General features: G+C 39.5%; 1 protein-coding gene across 10 annotated transcripts in view; it reads right to left on the bottom strand.

Moving 5' to 3' along the window:
- The window catches only part of ARB2A (ARB2 cotranscriptional regulator A), a 364,451-nt gene that overhangs the window by 304,612 nt on the left and 38,391 nt on the right, over positions 1 to 21,448 (bottom strand). For 9 of the 10 annotated variants that reach the window (XM_073344477.2, XM_073344483.1, XM_073344479.1 and 6 more), the window contains one exon: positions 510 to 575. In XM_073344477.2, coding sequence (XP_073200578.1) covers positions 510 to 575 — 66 coding nt within the window. Of the gene's footprint in view, positions 1 to 509; positions 576 to 6,684; positions 7,031 to 21,448 lie in introns of those variants that run through there. The other variant, XM_073344482.2, reaches the window with a different exon arrangement.

Consider the following 21,448-nt stretch of genomic DNA (forward strand, 5'->3'; position numbering starts at 1 on the left):
TCTCTGGCTGAGTTACCTACATCCTCAAATCTTGATTTGAAAGCTTCAGGTTACAGAGAATAGACCATTGTTTCCCTGCCTTTAGTTCTCCGAGTCCAACTGCACAGGTCTCAGGGGAACCATAAACATTTTTCAAAATGGTGTAGTTTTGGGTTTGTTTGTTTGTTTTTTAAACCAAAAGTATCACAACTTTAAATTTCTGGTACCTCAGATCCTACCAGAACTAGAAATGTGTAGTAGATCCCAATGAAATATACTCACACCCAAACAAATTAGATATATTACAAAAACAGACAGATATTTTTCTACATATTTCTTTGTGTATGAATGAGCATGCTGCATGTGTATAGAGTGGTCAAGTCAACACCTTGACAGGGCCCTCAGCACAGTTTGTCGTATCTGTATCTGACATCTAGATTCCAAACTCCTCAGGGGAGAGACTGTCTCTTTATTCATGCATTTTGTAGCGCCAAAAAATCATCATCATCTTTGAAAAAAATTCAACTTACTGGGAGAGTTACTTTTTTCAAGTGGCATTCCTTTTCCAGTAGTTCATAGACATATTTAGTAATGATCTGCAAAAAAGAAAATAGAAGTTAAAGCACTTGTGGAAATTGTTCACCCATTCATAAAAGCCTTAACAAAAGTGGTCTAGTGAAACTGCTTCTCTTTTAAACAGAGCGTTTATCTGCTCTCTGTGTTCTTCCCTAAACAACTAATTACAGAATATACATCTTCATGAAAATGGGTCCTCCCTTCCCCTCAGAATGTGCTACTTTTCAGTACAAAGAAATCCTAACTATACCTGTGACTCTACCACCTGCTGCTGTGTGAATAATTATGTAGCTCAAAACTAAGGATTATGACCAATTAATATATACTCAGGGGTACAAGAAAGGCTCTCTTTTGCAAAGAAATACTTAAAAAGAATTTTTCCATGAGTTGGGTTCCTGAAACCCTCTCCCCTGCAGGTTCAGTTCATGAGATACATGGAGAGGAAATCCTTTAGTCATCCTGAGCACAAGTCGCCTTGCCATTTCTATTCACTGAGCAGGGGAGGGACAGGTCAAAGGTGTTCTAAATAGAGGAAGAGAACTGAACCACACTCCAGCATGGGAGGTGAGGGTGTGTGTGGGTCTGCATTCTCGAAGTAGAAATAAAGCTGAAATTTTAGGCCTGAAACAAAGGGAATAATTTCAAATATCTACTGCCCCCCGCAAAAAAATCCACCTAGTCACCCTAAATATTAAGAGTCTCTTCCTTGCTACCCCAAATTTAACAAAACATGTTCTACCTTCAAAAGCTTGCCTAATATCTAGGGAAAACTATTTTTCACCTTCATATAATAGGGAAATGGAGAACTTTCTATTATCAGTTTTTGAGTTAAATTTGGGGACAAACTAAAATGCTTTTGTACATATGGGACTGTAAAAATGGTTCTGAAATAAGTGCATGTATTTCATTGGCTAAAGAATCAGAGAAAAATGGCAAATTAAAAAGTGTATGGGGGGGAAGGTTCTCAATAGGCTCAAATGGGGCTCACCTCCCCCTTTAAGACTCAGGGAACTACACTTAAATTCTGCAGTTAAAATAAAGGATAAATCCCAAAACATTAACCTAAGAATATCTGGGTGCAAACCCACCTGGTGTTCCTTAGTCCAACCCCTCAAGGCCACAATTACAGCCATCCTAATCCAAAGCATATTAAAACACAACAGAAACATAGTTGTAACAAAGTTCCCAAGTGATGGCATCTTAACAACACACAATGAACTGAGCAGGCAGGAGCCAGGGCATAATAAATTTCCATTTTAATTTTCCAAATGCGCAATTACCAAATAAAGTTTTACTAAAGTCTGAAAGTTTTCATTACATACATGTGAGCAGATGTAGCACACAAACATTTAAAACGAATGTCAATGAATTAAATGTATTGATGAAAGCTAATTAAAAAAAAAACAAAAATGCCATAAAAAAGTCTTTACTAGGATTACATGGATTTTTTGCTACCCTGCTCAAATATATTTATTGATAGAAAAACACTCAAAAAGCTTTACGGTTTTAAAGAAAATCAGTCTCACTAAACATTACCATCTACAGGGAAACTGCATTTGGAGAGGGAACTTAGCTTTAAGCAAGGAGTTGATTTAAGACATGTTTATCCCTAAAGCAGTATGTTAAGAACATGCATACAGTGTAATTTTACCTCCAGGGCCAACCTGTTTATGGTTCACTGAAATCAACTTCAGTATTATGCCAACAGTAAAGCATTTAAGTTCCTACAGTCTCAGGTGCTGATGGCGTACAGACGTTAAAATGAATATAATGATGATATGACCTCAAACATAGGGATTTTATTTTTCACACTAAATCCTGTATCAACCTCCAATGGCTATAAGAACTAAATAATGTATCAAAAAAGCTCAAAGGACATTTTAAAAAACTGCTGTGAAGAAAAGAAAACATATATATGAGATAATATATGGAAAAAAATCTTTTTTCTTTGGCTATTAGTTTTTGTCTATTCTTGTTTGTCCGTCTTATCTGTTTAGACCATCAGCGCTTCAGGGGAGGAACTCTCTCTTATTATGTGTTTCTGGAGAGCCCAGCACAATGAGGCTCTGATTGTGATTGGGGTCTTTAGGACTTTTGTAATATAACAACACAAATCCTAAAAAGACAGGAACGTTAACATAAACCAACTGTATAGATAACAAAAAACATTTAAAGGAATGTATATGTTTAACCAGAAAAAACAGTAATCAAATATATCATGGGCAAGACTATCTGATGAAAGACCAGAGGGGAGGGTAGTACTCTGATCCTTGGTCTGCTCAGCACTGGGCAGGTGTCCCAACATGGATGAGAGCCGACTAATGTCTACTCTAAACTGTGCCAGCTTCCAACAGGCCCTCGGGATCATTTTAGCAACCAGAGATCACTGATAAGCAGTGACACCCCCCTCATGCTACCACAGGGGGTAGGAAGGGTAGAGGATACTTTAGGAGATGCTAGGCAACCTAATAATTCCCTAATAATTATTTAGGAGGAATATTACAATGAGCAGATTTGCTGGCTTTGCAGGTTTTTTGTCAGGAAATCAGCATACACTCCATATTCAGTGGAGAATATGGCTGAAAGTACCTATAATGCTGCTGATCTAACATTATACAGTAGCTGGAACTTTAACTTGGCATTTTTTGACTTCTTGTAATTTCAGGTAGCATGTAATTGTGCAACATAAAATTGACGAGATTTAAAAAAATTTAATTATTTTATTCTTTTCTTCCTTGAAGGTAAAAAGATGAAAAAAAGTCTGATTAATAATGTTAGATTTTAAATAGTCTCAATTAGACTTTAAAGGTCACAACTCCTTGTACCAGGAAAGACAAGACACCTGGGATGTGGTTAACTAGGCCACAACTTTGTTAAGGAACACATCAGGGAATTATCCAACAATAACTTATCCAGTGCAGATCATCCATCCTTTGTAATCATCCCACCTGGTGGAGGGCTATCAACCCCCCACGCCATTAACTGTTCCAGGACCACTGCAGAGACGCTGCCATCGTCCGCTCATCTGAGGGTTAAGGCGGGGAGGAGATTGTCTTCCCATTGCATTAGACATGAGCAATACCAACCCTATTTCCCACTTTCCTTCAGTAAAGGCCTTCTAATCCACTTCCATTTCTGGTTTATCAAGGAACTGAACCCCCCTCTTAAACAATTAACTGCACTGGGCACCTGCCAAATTACAAAAAAAAGTGAATGGTTAAACCTTTATATTAAAAGATGTTAAGAATGCAAAGTAGCGTACCACTCAAAAGACAGGAATTCCAGAATTAAGAAAGCCCCATTTATGAGACCTTAATTCAGACTCGTGTAAATATATTAATGACATGATCATATACTATTTATGGTATATTACCCCTACTCATTAGGATGGACAGTGAGTGAGACAGACATTCTCTTGTGGATAAGGTGCTAGACTGGGACTCCAAAAAGCTGAATTCTATTCCTGATTTTGCCAGATTTCCTATGTAATGCTGGGCCAGGTATAATGTTGCATAGGCATAAGAGGGCCAGATTAAGGCAGCATGGGGAAATGTAACAAATTTTGGCATACACTAATTGCCGAGATCTTGATTTTGCATCCATAATGTTCTTTTAAGACAGTTACATGGATGTGTTTTCTAAAAGAGTGTTTTCAATTAATTTAAAACATTAAAAAGCTTCTATTAAAAGCATGTTTCATGAAAACTTTTCAGCCCATCGTACTGGAACCAAGTGAACAAAAGATAAATATCTGAACATGGCCAAATCGCACCTGGAGCTGCAGCTAGCAAGAGATGTCAAGAGTAACAAGAAGGGTTTCTTCAGGTATGTTGGCAACAAGAAGAAAGCCAAGGAAAGTGTGGGCCCCTTACTGAATGAGGGAGGCAACCTAGTGACAGAGGATGTGGAAAAAGCTAATGTACTCAATGCTTTTTTTGCCTCTGTCTTCACGAACAAGGTCAGCTCCCAGACTGCTGCGCTGGGCATCACAGCATGGAGAGTAGATGGCCAGCCCTCTGTGGAGAAAGAGGTGGTTAGGGACTATTTAGAAAAGCTGGACATGCACAAGTCCATGGGACCGGACGAGCTGCATCCAAGAATGCTAAAGGAATTGGTGGCTGTGATTGCAGATCCATTGGCCATTATCTTTGAAAACTCGTGGAGAACGGGCGAAGTCCCAGATGACTGGAAAAAGGCTAATGTAGTGCCAATCTTTAAAAAAGGAAGGAGGATCCTGGGAACTACAGGCCAGTCAGCCTCACCTCAGTCCCTGGAAAAATCATGGAGCAGATCCTCAAAGAATCAATCCTGAAGCACTTACATGAGAGGAAAGTGATCAGGAACAGTCAGCATGGATTCACCAAGGGAAGGTCATGCCTGACTAATCTAATCGCCTTCTATGATGAGATTACTGGTTCTGTGGATGAAGGGAAAGCAGTGGATGTATTGTTTCTTGACTTTAGCAAAGCTTTTGACACGGTCTCCCACAGTATTGTCAGCAAGTTAAAGAAGTATGGGCTGGATGAATGCACTATAAGGTGGGTAGAAAGTTGGCTAGATTGTCGGGCTCAACGGGTAGTGATCAATGGCTCCATGTCTAGTTGACAGCCGGTGTCAAGTGGAGTGCCCCAGGAGTCGGTCCTGGGGCCGGTTTTGTTCAATATCTTCATAAGTGATCTGGAGGATGGTGTGGATTGCACTCTCAGCTAATTTGCGGATGATACTAAACTAGGAGGAGTGGTAGATACGCTGGAGGGTAGGGATAGGATACAGAGGGACCTAGACAAATTGGAGAATTGGGCCAAAAGAAATCTGAGGAGGTTCAATAAGGATAAGTGCAGGGTCCTGCACTTAGGACGGAAGAACCCAATGCACAGCTACAGACTAGGGACCGAATGGCTAGGCAGCAGTTCTGCGGAAAAGGACCTAGGGGTGACAGTGGATGATAAGCTGGATATGAGTCAACAGTGTGCCCTTTTTGCCAAGAAGGCCAATGGCATTTTGGGATGTATAAGTAGGGGCATAGCGAGCAGATCGAGGGACGTGATCGTCCCCCTCTATTCGACATTGGTGAGGCCTCATCTGGAGTACTGTGTCCAGTTTTGGGCCCCACACTACAAGAAGGATGTGGATAAATTGGAGAGAGTCCAGCGAAGGGCAACAAAAATGATTGGGGTCTGGAACACATGACTTATGAGGAGAGGCTGAAGGAACTGGGATTGTTTAGCCTGCAGAAGAGAAGAATGAGGGGGGATTTGATAGCTGCTTTCAACTACCTGAGAGGTGGTTCCAGAGAGGATGGTTCTAGACTATTCTCAGTGGTAGAAGAGGACAGGACAAGGAGTAATGGTCTCAAGTTGCAGTGGGGGAGGTTTAGGTTGGATATTAGGAAAAACTTTTTCACTAGGAGGGCGGTGAAACACTGGAATGCGTTACCTAGGGAGGTGGTAGAATCTCCTTCCTTAGAAGTTTTTAAGGTCAGGCTTGACAAAGCCCTGGCTGGGATGATTTAAATGGGGATTGGTCCTGCTTTGAGCAGGGGGTTGGACTAGATGACCTCCTGAGGTCCCTTCCAACCCTGATATTCTATGATTCTATGACTAAGGGCCAAATCAGAGAGGTATTTAAGCTTATGAGTAGTCCCACTGAAGTCAACAGAACTATTAACATGTTTAGACATGTCCTTAAGTATTGGAGCCACAATGTAAATTAGGAGAGCAGAAAAATACAAATTAGACTCCACAATATAGTGAAGGTACACTAAGGTTTGAAGAGCATTAAATAATAAAACAATCTGAAAAAAAATGGCAGCCAAAAGTGTGCCCACAAAGTAGAAAGAGCGCTCTGAAAATGGCTCATCTTAAAATAAAAACCCCCGAAATCCTAATTTTTTAAATAATTAAAGTAAATGAATTATCACATACCCAAAGAAAAATTTAACTGATCTGCTGGTGAACTCTTCCATAATACAGATGAGCAAGATACATCACACCTGAATGATTTGTTTTAGAACACCTACATGCTACTCCAGAGAAGCTGTTACAGTATATATACCATGTCAAAAATCCATGCCATGCAATGAAGAGCACTGAGCCTTAATAGCACATCCCCTTGCATTCTTTGACTTACATCCAGTACATTCTGAATTCTGTTCTCAGGTATATTCCCATTTTCAAAACCAACCTCAGCAAGTCTCCCCACCAGAAAGTCCAAAAGTCCAGTGCATATGAAAGAAAACAAATAGGCAAAAAGTAAATACATAAATTAAAAGGCCTGCCCAGCCTTGGGAACACGCCAATGTTTTGTTAAAGAAAATCCACTGCTAAAAATATAAAACATAGGTACTATATGGGGCTAAATGAGGGAAGTGGAAACAGGATACAGAGCCTTTCACCTCTATACCATTTGTTCAAACAATGGGCACAGGTCAGCATCGGAAATCATTACCAATTGATGACTATTCATAGGTCTACATGAAATAAGTTGGCCTTTGTCATGTTCCTTGTGGAAAAGTGTTTACATTACAAAAATAATCCATCATCACTCCATGTCAAGGATGAGGAGTATTGGCTGTTATACGCATTCAGTGGACAGAAGACTTCTGTTTCCAAGGATGTGTAAGGTTATGTTTGGGACTGAAAGGGACCTTGTCAGAACATTAGTTTTATTTTTAAATCAAGCATTCAAAATACATATTTGCAGGGTGGAGAACTCAGTCCGTCAGTCATAATTTTCCTTTAAATAATTTTATTCATGACCAGACTCTAGAGCAGTGGTGGGAAACCTGTGGTCCGTCAGGGTAATCCACTGGCAGGCCACGAGACAGTGTTTACATTGACCATCCGCAGGCATGGTAGCCTGCAGCTCCCAGTGGCCCGGTTCACCATACCCGGCCAATGGGAGTTGTGGGGAGCAGTGCGGGGTGCAGAGACATGATGGCCACCATGTCGTATGGCTCCCATTGGCCAGGAACGGCAAACCGCAGCCACTGGGAGCTGCGGGTGGCCATGCCTGCAGACGGTCAATGTAAACATGGTCTCGCAGCCTGCCAGAGGATTACCCTGATGGGCCGCAGGTTGCCCACCACTGCTCTAACGAGTTGGGCAAATAATAGATACATAAGATTAGAAAGAAAACCTAGCAAATCATTCATACCTATGGTATTTTCCAGATTGTTATTCTTACTTTACTTCTCTACATTTCCATATATAACTTGGGTAACAATACTTTACTTCTGCTAGGTTTGGCAGAAATTGATTTTTGTTTTTGTATATTTGACAAACAACATCAATATTTATTTTTAGGCTTTTTTTTTCAAATTCTATCAATTAAAATTTTCAGTTTGCAAAATTATGTGGGGAGTCATTAAATAAATACTTAATTACAATATATGTTGATATTAAAAAGTTAAAGATTTATAACTGTTAAAACAAAATTGTCAGCATCATATGACAAAATATACAACGCAAATATCCAAAAATCAAACTAATAAATTCTCAAGAAGCATTTTTCTTATTTTGCCTATCTGTACATTTCAATTATTATGGATAGAAATGTATTTATATCAGTTTGTATGTGTCTGGTGAAATCAACGTTTATCAACATTTAGCGATAAAAAATTAATCCTTCCAAGCCTACTTATGGCTCATAAACTGTAATGCAAATTTAATCTCCTAAACAAACATGCAGTGTTTAAAAAAAGGAGGGAAATTACAATTAAAATAAATGCTCAAGAAAGTACTGTTCAAAATATTGAATTGAATATTTCTATCTTTAAAATAATTAATTCAAACATGATTTACTATGCTTTGAGTTGAACTAGATGAAAATTTAAGATTTTTTTTCTGTTAGAGAAAGCATTCAAACTATTAAACTTGAATGATCAAATACACATTCTCATACTGTGAGACCATCACATAATAAAAAAATACTTGTACCTGCCCAACAATATTGTCTTGGCTGATAATTCCACATATATATGAAATCATTACCATTTACCTATAAGTGGACTTTTCTGATAGTAGCATATTCTGCTAGCTGACTCTGTACATGCACAGAAAGAGAATAGTTTTCACTCTCTCCAGGCTTCTCAAATGTTTCCAACTGTCAGTTCTGCCTTGACTTAGTAACTTATAGCTCTAGAGTAATTTAACTCTTAAGTAAATGGATCATTAATGGATCTATGAAGGACACTATTTTCGGGAATTCAAGTTCAACCTCAGGTTTAACTTTCACAACTACAGAGAATTCAAGGCAGAATACGCAGGTTAGGTGTTTTATCTCTAAAGTTTGAAAATAAACAAGTATAAAACCCACTAACAGAAAAACCCATCCAAGTTATGGATTTATTGTTTAACAAGATGTGCGTCCTAACTGAGGATAAGCACTTAAAATAAATAACTGAACAAACAGCTTTTTTAACATATAGAAATCAGCCCACAAATTTTCAATTTGCAGTATTAGGTCAACAACGTTCAGTGAAAAATGCACAATGAATTCCAACTGACTGCCCTGAGGCAAATCTCAAGTGGTAGGATTGACTCAGGGCTTGCTACTGTTGCTGCCATAGCTTTGGTTGAATGAGCTTTATTTTGACCCTTAAGTGACAAACCTGCCAATAAGTAACAATGAAAGATGCAAAGGAACATTCTGACATACTGCTCTTGGACACAGGCTTACCTCAGCACTGATGACAAAAAACAACACAACAAAAAAAACCTAAAAGCTGAATGGTCTTTCTAAAGGCTCTGTTCACTGCAAGTTAAAAAAAAAATCAATAGCGTTTTTAAAATCCACAAAAGACCTCACTTGGATTATAGTGTGGCTGGACAATTCATTCGGATGGAATTGACATTACCTCTAAGGGATTTCTTGCTTTTTCTATTGAAAGTAATTCAATTCAAACAACTCATAGATGTGATACTCTAGATTCTGAGTTGACTGATCACAAATAGGATCTCAAGATCTTTTGAGAGAAATTTAAAAAACAAAACAGGGATTTGTAAGGAGTGCAGCATATGCTGTTAATGTGATTTGATCTGATATTTGTTCCATGGTCTTTGCTGACACCTGTTGGCTTAATTTTTGTTTGTGTTTTAAAATCATCTCCTCTTTTAGAGCTTGTTTTCACTACTTGTATAAGTTGACCTAAGTTACGCTACTCCAGTTACTTGAATAACATAGCTGGAGTCGACATAGCTTAGGTCGACTTACCCCGGTGTCTTCACTGAGCTGTGTCAATGGGAGATGCTCTCCTGTCGGCTTACCTTACTCTTCTTGGGGAGCTGGAGGACTCCTGAACTCAGGACACACAACACGCCCTTTAGCCCCGTCCTCACTACACACTGTCATGGGTGTGAGGCCATGCCACCACCCGAGGCACACTCATATCCACACCCCTCAGGTCTACTAAAAATTCTTTCCCCAGACATGTCTTGAAACCTATGTTTCTGGGGTTTAGATATGGATGGCAAGTGGGTTCTGGCACAACCATATGCGTGGACCCACATCCAGAAACAAGGTAGGTGTAGCTTAAGAATATGTTGCACAAGTCTCTTTTTCCTAGTCTATACAAAGGTGAAAGTCTTGGACTACAATCTTTATCTTACTTTTACTGCACTTCGTATTTTCTTTGTTTTTCATCCTCTAAATCAGTGGTTCTCAAAGCCGGTCCGCCGCTTGTTCAGGGAAAGCCCCGGTGCACTGGACCGGATTGTTTACCTGCCACATCTGCAGGTTCGGCCGATCGCGGCTCTGACTGGCTGCGGTTCGCTGCACCAGGCAATGGGGGCTGCGGGAAGGGCGGCCAGCATGTCCCTTGGCCCACGCCCTTCCCGCAGCCCCCATTGCCTGGTGCAGCGAACCGCAGCCAGTCAGAGCCGCGATCGGCCGAACCTGCAGACATGGCAGGTAAACAAACCGGTCCAGTGCACCGGGGCTTTCCCTAAACAAGCGGCGGACTGGCTTTGAGAACCACTGCTCTAAACTGTTGCAACCAGAACTACACATAGCATTCAAAATGTTGTCATATCAAGACTATGTAGTGCACCAGCATTACATATTATTAATCTCATATATGCATTCAGGTCAGCATCAACAAGCCCAGCATTTTCTTTGTTGACCTGTGAATTGATATTTAATTTTCTACCATTACAGCTACTTTTTTTTTTAAAATAGATTTGCTTCTACCAGATAGAGAAAAATATAAAATTGGGAGACAGCTAAGTACGCTACACATATATTAATATTAAATCTTATCTCCGTGTAGGAAGCCCACTCTAGTAACTTTTTAGAGTCATTCTGCAGTTTAGGTCAGTTCTCCCACGTGGTTGCTATGTAATTGGTGGCATTCGCCAATTGTGTTATGCTAAAATATTAAATACTATATTATGGGTCCAAGAACTAATGTAAGTGGTACCCACTTAGAGGTTTTATACTAACCTTTTAGTTCTGTTCTCTGTTTCAGGAACAACATCCAGTCTTAGGTTTTTCTCTAACAACCATCATCATAGTATCAAACCACTGATCTATCCAGTATTCATTTACTCAGTTTCTGGACTTAAACCATCCGCCTTCCAATAACCCAAAGCCGTTGCAAAACAAAACCCATTGCAAAATTCCCTCCCTCAACCTATCCAATCAAACCCAGAGGCAAGATGAGGTCACAGGAGCTGGGAATGACAGGCTCAACATCTCCATTCTAAAAATGACAACAATGACAGAAGCTGTCTGGATAGAACGGGTCCCAGTGGGGGGGGGGGGGGTAGGGGAGGCCTTCCTTCAGCAAGTGGGGGCTGGAATTAGGGGCTAATGTGAAAAGACATTACTGGCAAGAACTCCAGTTGGAAGGAGACTCCTTGAACTCAGCACTCTCACCTTTTCACATTCAAAATTTGCCCTCTTTGCTTTAGCCAGCAGTATTACAGTGGTGATATATAGGTCAATGACTGGGACACGAAGGGCATGTCTAGACAAGGAAAATACCAACTTTATAAATGTGTCTAGCTAACACATTTTAAGAAACTTCTTCCAACACTAGTGTAGAGAAGGTTTAACACTTTAAAAAACCTACAAGGTCTTTGTGACCAACCTTAGATTCCCTTGGTGTTGACTATGACCAGCTAACAAGTTTCTAGAAGTGTCAAACTTTGTCTCAGAAAGAAAAATATGTCACTGTTCTGGAATAAAAGAGTGAAGTGACTAGCCATATGTGCTGCTGTAAACCACAGTAGAAACTGAAGGGACTCCAAATTGAAATTCAGTCAATTTTCAAAAATAGAAGCTTAAAAGAAATATTAGGAATTATACCTTCCCTGAGTTTCTGTGCCAACTTTTCTGTTTTTACTATGACATTTACTTATTTTTAAAAATGTTTTCATTTCTTTGTTGATGTAAGACAGACCCACAATCAAACGTTACACCACTAACATAAAAGGTACCCTACCTACCAGACCTCCAGGTTGCTATGAGGAAAGCAAAAGTTCCCAAACCTCCCCATGGCTGATTCAGTGATGAGGGGAAAAATTCTTTCCCCAAAAGATTATTACAACACTCTTATTACCAACAGCATATCCAGAAACCCAGTTCTAACACTAAACTAAAAAGGAGAGGAGGGAACATTGGTGGAAACAACAACAACAACAGATCATATAGTAGCTTAAATGGATTTGCAGGAGCAATTGGCTTCTACAGCACTTTAACAACCAGCTGTGACGTCGGACTCCATATGCTTTATGAAAATATGGTTATGAATGTGAATAACTGGAATATGCTTTATGCAAAAGGTCTCTTGTAAGGTATCATTACAAAGTTTATAATCTACTGAGTGTGTTCATCCTATTTGCATGTATTATTTCTACGTCTGAATTTAGGAGAATAAGATATAAACTTGTATTACTGATGTAAACATATTAAGTGGAAGCCATTAAGGGTGCTTCAGAATCAATGAACTATAAATGGCTCTGTTTACTTGCAAACCTTCCTGTGTATGTGTGGGCCAGTCCAGGAAGAATGGAGGCTGGGGTCTCACAGGATATGTGACCATGTCACTATACTGGAATCCATCTTAAATCTCATACTCTTCCATTTAGAAGGAGGGGTGGGGACTCAGAGACGCAAAAGATTCCCGCTTTGTGCCAAAGCTATAAAAGGGGGTGGGGAACAGGACAAAGGCAATCAGTCATGAGAAAGCCCCTGCATACCACCTGAGATGTCTGCTGGAACTAACAAGGACTGTACCAGGGGAAAGGATTGGGCCCAGAAAGCGTCTAGTCTGTGACAGAAGCTTATTGGAACATCTCTAAGGGTGAGATATTTACCTGTAATCAGTTTCTTAATGTGTTAGGCTTAGACTTGAGTGTTTTTTGCTTTATTTTGCTTGGTGTCTTACTTTGTTCTGTCTGTTATTACTTGAAACCACTTAAATCCTACTTTTTATACTTAATAAAATCACTTTTGTTTATTAATTAACCCAGAGTAAGTGATTAATGCCTGGGGAGCAACAGCTGTGCATATCTCTCTATCAGTGTTATAGAGGGCGGACAATTTACGAGTTTACCCTGTATAAGCTTTATACAGAGTAAAACGGATTTATTTTGGGTTTGGATCCCATTGGGAACTGGGTGCTGGAGCGGTAACTTGCTAAGCTGTTTTTGTTTAAGGTCTGCAGCTTTGGGTGCGTGGCCCAGACTCTGAGCTGCAGCAGGCTAGCGTGCGTGGCTCAACAAGGCAGGGTTCTGGAGTCCCAAGCTGGCAAGGAAAACGGGCTCAGAGGTCATTTCAGCACTCCAGGCAACAGTCCCAAGGAGATCTCTGTGACCGAACCCGCCACACCAGCCAATGAGCCACCGCACAAGAGGAGAGGCACTCCCCTGCCCTCACCCCACACACACAGCTCACACAGATGAGGGGCACACAGCAAGGGAGGTGCTGCAGAAAAGTCCAAGGGATGTGTTTCCCCTAGCCAGCCCAGACTAAGTCCACCACTGCTGAAATGGCAGAGACAGAGAAATGGGAGGGAGCTGAAATTAGTGGTTTGAACTGCTTGAATTTCCTGAGCAGGAAGAGGTTAAAACATGGGGGAGTACAAAAATTAAGCTTCTGTCCCATTTTACAGCAGCCAGAGAACTCATTTTCTCAGGGCACATCTGCCCTTAAAATGCTGCATCAACGCAACTGCACCGATCCAGCTGCATGCTGCAGTGCTTTAATGAAGACATTCTATGCCAACAGTAGAGAGCTCTCCTGTCGGTGTAGTTAATCCACCTCCCCACGAGATGGTAGCTGTGTCGGCGGGAGATCTCCTGCTGACATAGCCCTGTCTACATGGTGCCAGGGGTGGGGGTGTTGGATCATATTAAAGAAGTTCTGTATTAAAATCACAAATGAGTTTGATTCCCCATAGTTTAAATTCCAGTGTATTACTAATTAAGAGGTCTCTTGGTTTTTGGTACTGTCTCTCTCCCTCTATGTGTGAAACTTGCAAGCTGCTAATTGTGTTAGTACATTCTAAGACAGAGTCTGTTCTCAAAGCAATTCTTTGTAACAACAACTACTCACACAGAGAGAGACTCAATGCAATACTCTGTAACAATAGAAACAGCACCCAGAGACTCCCCGCCCTTTTGTTCTATTCATCTTGCTTTGTTACCAATTGTGATTACAATAGAAACAGAGGATATCTATGGATGGATGCTTGCTGTGGATAATAACTGAATGATCAGGGAGGTGCCAGTCTAAGAATCCAGTGTCCATCGGCTGAAGAAGGCGTCAAGTGGAAATAACCAGAGAACCCCCAGAGGGCAGACTGGAATCCACCCAACAGCCTCAAGAATGGGAGAACCAAAGAACAAGATAACATCTGGCAGCACAGAGCCGTCAGGAATGTGACATCTGCTGATTGATTCAGCAACAGCATGATGAAGCAATTCCCAGAGACTGACATAGGAAGAAATTCCCATAAAAATGGACTCTGGAAAGTAAGAACTTTGGGGTCTGATTCTGCAAACCAACTTCCAGGAGCACCAGATGTGCATCTGACGAGGCCCTGTTCCCTCCTCATGTCCAGGCCACCTGGCCAGTGGCTTGGCATGAGCAACTCTAAGGTTGGTAACCATGATAACAACCTTGCCGAACGTGTGTGTGTGTGTGAGAATAAATATGAGATTGAATGGAATGTTACAACTATAACTTAACTGCTTACTATGATTCTTTCTGTATTCACAATAAATGTGGTATTTCGTATTTTGCCTTTTCCCCTTTAATAAGATCCTGCTGGTTTTTATTTTATTGGTATAACAGGGGGAGAAGTAGGTCAGTATAACTACTCAGAGGTAGTAGAGGTCACTCAGAGGTGTAGACTTTTCACATCCCTGAACAATGTAGTTGTACTGATATAGGTCTGTAATAAAGACCAGACCTCAGCTTTTCTCCCTTCGAAAACTGCTGGAAGTTTTAAATCAGACCAGAGATAAAGATATAATCAAGACTTCCATAAACTGTGGCTGAACCTAAATACTGTTACAAAGGCCCTCGTTAGAAAGGCAGACTGGACATTCTATGGCAGCATCAGTTAATTAAATTAAATGTAAAAATCAATAATGTTATCAGCAGTTTCCACTGAATTTATCAAAATAAATAACACATTTTATTTTACCATGTGCCTGAGAAGTTCATACTGACAATGTGTAACTGCACTGCAGAAGTTGTCAGAGGAAAGCTGGAGGTTTTGGCAACTAGGTTAAAACAAGCTAAAGCTTTTGGCTTCTAGACAGGTAAGTTTGGAGTTTTGGCAAGCAGGAAGCAATTGATGCTTTTGGCCCAAGGGAAGAGAGGCTTTTCTACTTTCCCTCCCACTTATGGATGGGCAGTAAGGGAACTTAAAAAATCCTTTGGGTGGAGGTAGGAGGGCTTGAACTTTGTTTTCGACCTAACCAACCTGTGACAGTGTCCACCTCCTCCAGTTCCCCATATCCAACAACAGCAAGTACATTAACTGGGTATTTCTGCTTCAGTGACAGCACTGAAGTAGCTGATGTTTACATTTAATTGTCACTGAGTTTGTGTGTTAACACCCCACTGATATGAATGGAGCAGTTCCCACTTCTGAAAACTGCATCAGGCAGATTGCTGATTCAGGAACACAACAGTACAATGATTTACTTTTGGAAGATTATCTGCACAACAAAAAGGAATAGAATGGTCTCTCTTTTTAAATGAAAAGTTAAGATTCTGATGCATAATTCTAAATCAAGGAATGAATTCTACTGTAAATTCCTCAGCCGTGAACAAATTGTGAAATGCACAGGAATACGATCCACTGTACAAAGCAAGTTCCAGGTTCTTGATAATAAACTATAAACTCTGCTACTTAAACTCACCACCATTAACATTAAACAGTAAATTAGACTGCTAAAACAGAAAGGCAATCCTCCAGTGGGCAGATCAGCATATAGAACAACATGCCTGAACGAAGGAAGAGCTAATATCAAGATCCCCATAGGAAAGACTCTGCACAGCTGGTAGATCTTGTATAAAACAAAATTCCTATTCTGTTGTATCTGGAACATCAAAGGTTACTGTAAATCTCAAGATATTCCCAGAAAACAGAAAAAAGAAGTCTGCAGCTAAAGGTACTGCATTGGTTAATTTTATTGATTCTAGGAACCAGGAGAAAATCTAGTAAAGGAATTAAAAATGTAAACAACATTTCACTAATTTTCCCTGAGTTCTGCAACTCAACAAAGGAGGAGAATAATAAATATAAATGGATTTTAAAATATTTTATTGATGAAGGGGTTCTCCACATCTATCCTGTTTCTAGAAAACTCCAGGTAAAGTAATATGACATTTTTCTGCAGTGGGAGGTGTCCTCTACACAAAAACTTCTGATGATTCTTGATGGAAAAAGGAAACTAAACACACACACACAATCAAATGGAATCATTGAAATGGAACCATCTAGTGAAGATGAAATCAGTATGCTTTCACCACCACACTATGTTGATTTGTGTTCCGTTTAAGAACTGCTCTTTTAAAATTTTTCTACTTTCCATCTATCTAATAGAAAAGCAGCTTTTGTTCACCTTTTCTCCCACAAATAGTGGACAGACTTTATATCCTCACTTCTTTTTTCTCCTCTGTATTCACTGATGTTTCTGGTATTAGATGTTCTATTCATTGTAAGGCAATGTGAACAATGAATATGGCAAATAAAACTTTGCTGTGCAATTAATATCTGCTTTTTTATTAGAAGCAATAAAAAGCCGAGGTAAAACTATATTTAGATAGAAGTTATTTCAAAAGAGAAAAACCTAAAAAGAAAAAAAACTATGAAAGAAATTACATGGTACTCAAATCTATCATGACCATGCTATTAAACAGTTGAAGATTTCACACTTGATTTTTATCCTCAAGTCTTCCAACTGCATGAAAATGGTATGTGCAAAAGTCTGCTAAGTGCTGACATACTCAATGTCAGCCTAGGATGCAAGACTTAGGATGGCGAGAGTGGAACTGATTCTGATTGAGATAAAGTTTCTGAAGGTTTTATTTTAAGAAACTCATGACTAACCCATTGAAACACCCCCCCACACACACACACTCCTCCCCCCCGTTTTTTAACTGTAACTAACATTCTTCAAATCACAGCAACTTGCCAGTAGTTATATAAACAACCATCTGCCTTACTGTATCTTTTCTGTTTTTCACTGTTTTTCAATTTTAAAATGTAAAAACACATTTATCAACAATGTAACATACTCCCATCTGGGTTTTATGAGACTCTCATCACTTCTTTCAAGAAACGTGCTAACAATAATTATGAAACTCTCTCTGAACCCTGTGTACTGTCATGTCACTATGATGAACCTTCCGCCAATTGCTGCCTACAGACTAGAAGAATTCACTGATGCACGTCTGACATAATCTCTTCGAGTAAAAGTCTTTCCAAACATCAGATTTTCAGAAGTGGATTTAACATATGCAAATGAATACTGCACCCAGCTAAGACTTAAATTTAAACATAAATGCATCTTTTCTTTAGTGGTCTTCATTCTTTGAATAGCTATTAGACCAAAAATGACTAATTGTCTCTCCACCTTTTTTACTCACCAAAAAACAAAATTCATGGTAAACAAACTATTAAAAGTTAAACACCTGCTGATTATTTAGAGGGTTTTTCCCCCCTCTGCACCTCTCACTCCCTATCTATTATTAAAGCCATTTGTTTGAAAACAAGCCTTTTTATTTCAGGGGCAGAAAAGAGGGAGAAAAAAGGAATCCAATTGCAAAGAAATATATTATTGGGCTGGTGCAGGGAATAGAGCCTATAGTTAAGGTTGCCCTCCACTTTCCATTATAACACTCCATTTTCAGTTACTTATAATTTTGCCAAACTTTAGCCATTTGGGATGAAATTAGCCATGTTACGTGTCTGCCTTAGAATGAATTTACATTTCAACTAAAACAGTTCAGTCATATCTGAGAATGGAAAAAACACATTGTTGTGCACATGTTAAAAAAATTCAGAAAACTGTCTCATTGAGAAACTCTAGCACCACCATGTCTTTTGGCCGGGACTTGAAATTTGGCAAGGGATTGCTTTTGTGCCAGGGATGTGCTTTTACTGTCCCTGTGAAAATTCACCCAAATTTAGGTAAGTTTTGAGCCTCTGGGGGAAAAAAAAAAATGTAATTCAACATATACTAATTAGAGACTTGTTGGAGCTTGGCAACTTAATTCTTTGCACAGAACAATCTCCATCCCCTCACAAATTCTGCCAACTGACTTGCACATGCTCCATCCATAGAGCATGCTCATCCTGGGGCTCCAGGGGCTGAATAGGATTTTTCCTACAATAGTTTATTTGCTGAAAATCCATTTTTCAGTCCTACAAAACCAATCACGATTTTGACACAAACTCAGAGAGCAGAGTTCCCTCCCCCCCAGGACTGAGATTCCATTCACAAAATGGCCTGAGGAAGAGGAGGTGGGAATGGTGCCGGTTCCACTGCCCCCTCCTTATAACTGTCAGCCCAGTGGTTAGGGCACTCACCTGGAATGTGGGAGATGTGGTTTCAATTCCCCCATCTGCCGGATGTGCAGAAGGGATTTGAATATAGGTCTTCCACATAGCCAGAGAGTGTCCTAGCCACTGGGTTATGGGATATACTGAGGGGCTCACTCCAGAATCTTTCTTGTTGAAGCTGTTCCAAATTTTATAAATAAAACAGTCAGTGAAGTAGAGACTTCAACTTGGGTCTCCCCATCCTACGTGAGTGCATTAACTTCCAGGTTATATGCCATTCACATGCTCTTTCCCTAGACCAATGTCTATTCATAGTAATTTATGATGACAATGAACTGCCACTATGAAAGAAAATGAATAGTAATTGGGCCAGGGAAAAGAATGTGAATGATTCTGGCATTTCCTAAATTTTAAGTGCTTGACTTTGCAACCAATAGTGTTATTTTTAACAGATTTTTTTTAAATAACTTTTATTTAAGCATGTATAATCAGTGTGGTTGGCATTTTCTTGCAGTTCATGACTGATTGAAGAGCTGATGGCCCTCAGCTTTGCCTCATATCCTTAAGCCAACACAACTAAATAGAAACACAGTAGAAGCAGCAGCAGGTCTACTAAAATGCAAAATTAAAATCAAGACACAATTTAAAAGATATGGGATTCAATCATATGATTATGTAATACAAGGATGATTTTAACACTTCAAAGGATTGATTATGTTTTTCACTCAAGGCTATGCTATGCATAAGTGATGAACATTCTTCCATATCATGATGAAAAATTCTACATTCTTTGTAGATCCATGGCATATTCTTGACATATTAACTAAATTCAGAAAAATATTCCACCACTCTTGATTTACTTTATGCTGCTATCTCAGTAAAGGGAGGTGTTCCCACTTATTTACCCGAGTAAGGGTTGCTGGACTGGGCCACAAATGCCTTCAGGTGCACATGCAACCTATCATCAGAATTTGGTTAATTTAAGCTTCTGTCCTTCCAAATGCAAACTGCTTAATGCTCCCTTCCTCATTACAGGTCCTCAACCATTTGTCTACACTTTCATTTATACTACGTAAACAGCTCCATTCTCTTAGTAGTTCAAATAAATGATGCTCGTCTTTGCAACTATGGAGAAAATTAGTAGCAGGTAAAAGCTTATTTTTAATGCTGCTGAGACAAAGCTGTTCTTTAACTTAAAAGAGATCTGGAGAAAAAAATCCTATTTTAATTATGATTAATCATACTCATAATTCTAAATATTTGCATTTGCAAAAATATTAACCCTGTACCTGCACACTAAAGGTTCTAACAACTCTATAATAAATTGAACCTAAACTCTGCACATGACCCCTGACTTCTGTGGTGAGACAAAACTTTCTGTGGTAAGTGTAACAAAACTTTTAATACATATTATTTAGGTAATCTCATAGAAATTTTCTGATTTAGGTTTTCTATAATTTATATTTCTCTGCCATATAAATTATGTGTTTTTTCTTGCACGATGGTGCACTATTTATGTTTTATGTTACATAAAACAAATACTATGTATATTTTAGGTGCGCGCGTGTGTGTGTGTATACATCTCCTTTTTAACTCCTGTATCCTCTTCCCCTTCCTCTCCATTCCTCAGTTTCTATAGGAAGGGCATCCTTCCTTTCTGCACAGTCCCTAGACTTGTCCCAACTGCTACACTAAGCAAGCTCTACTTTGACTGTATTTAGCTCCTCAGATCACACGGCATTCATTCTACCAGGGCTCAGTTAGAGGAAGTGGAGTATTGTCTATGCTATCCAATCAATCAGGTACAGGAGCAAACAATCACTTTTGTGACTTGTGCTCTCTACCCTTTGCTTGAGCCCATTTAGTCAATGTCTACAGAATTTCTCATAATATACAAAAATCCTGTTAGAACTAGAAAACACCCCATGATTATATGTATGTTCAGTCTTAATAAATGTACCCTTGGCATCATTACAAGCAGCAGAGAATTTTTAAAAAACTGATAAATTTAAGTACATTTCTCATTATGCAGTCACAGAAACCTGTTCAAGATAATTTATACTATTTATCTTGGCACAGTCGGTTTTGGGCTGTTGTGTTTAATATTTTAACGTGGTTACACTTGAACAGAAAGGAAATTTCAAAAAGACAAAATGTTTTCTAAACATGTTCACAATCAAATACATCCCTCGGAAATCTGAGTTAAGTTTACAGAAAGAGGAAATGGAGAGCAAAGCATTTCAAAAAATGGGCCTGATCCCACAGCCAGGCAAAACAGCCAATGAATGAGGAGCAGAGGCAAAGGATGATCACAGTTTTTTTTGTTGATAGTGCCATGGTCCCTCCCAAGAATGGACAACAAAAGACAGTCTCTGAGAAAACAGCACCAATTTGTGCATCAAAGAATTCCTCTTCAGGGAAAGCCACTGACTACAGCAGGACCAACATACTGACAGGTCACTGTGCTCAAACTGGTCTCTGCTATTGGGCAGAAACAATCGGGGCAGAGCAGTACAGACCCAGACATGCATGTTCTTACAGCCCCTGTGGCCAGAAGTATCCTTTCATGTCAACTCAATGCTACAGCTTCCCATGCTACAGCTTCCCATGCATAAGTAGCACGACACACAAACTGGAAGGCCACTTTCTCGCACAACTGAAAGAGGTATTAGACAGAGCAAATTCATCACATCTCTAAAGAATACTTCAGTAAGCAAAAGGAAAGAAAACAACATTGAAGCATCCTATTCCAAACTAACAAATCCTAACAAAGTAAAAGATGTGAAAAAACCATTTGCCAAAACAAAAATGGTCAAATCCAAACATTTATTTTAGCAAGCCTGATCGCTCTTTCCACCAGCTGAAGAC

The sequence above is a fragment of the Lepidochelys kempii genome, chromosome 5, assembly GCF_965140285.1.
Source record: "Lepidochelys kempii isolate rLepKem1 chromosome 5, rLepKem1.hap1, whole genome shotgun sequence".
In the NCBI taxonomy this organism is placed as follows: Eukaryota; Metazoa; Chordata; order Testudines; family Cheloniidae; genus Lepidochelys; species Lepidochelys kempii.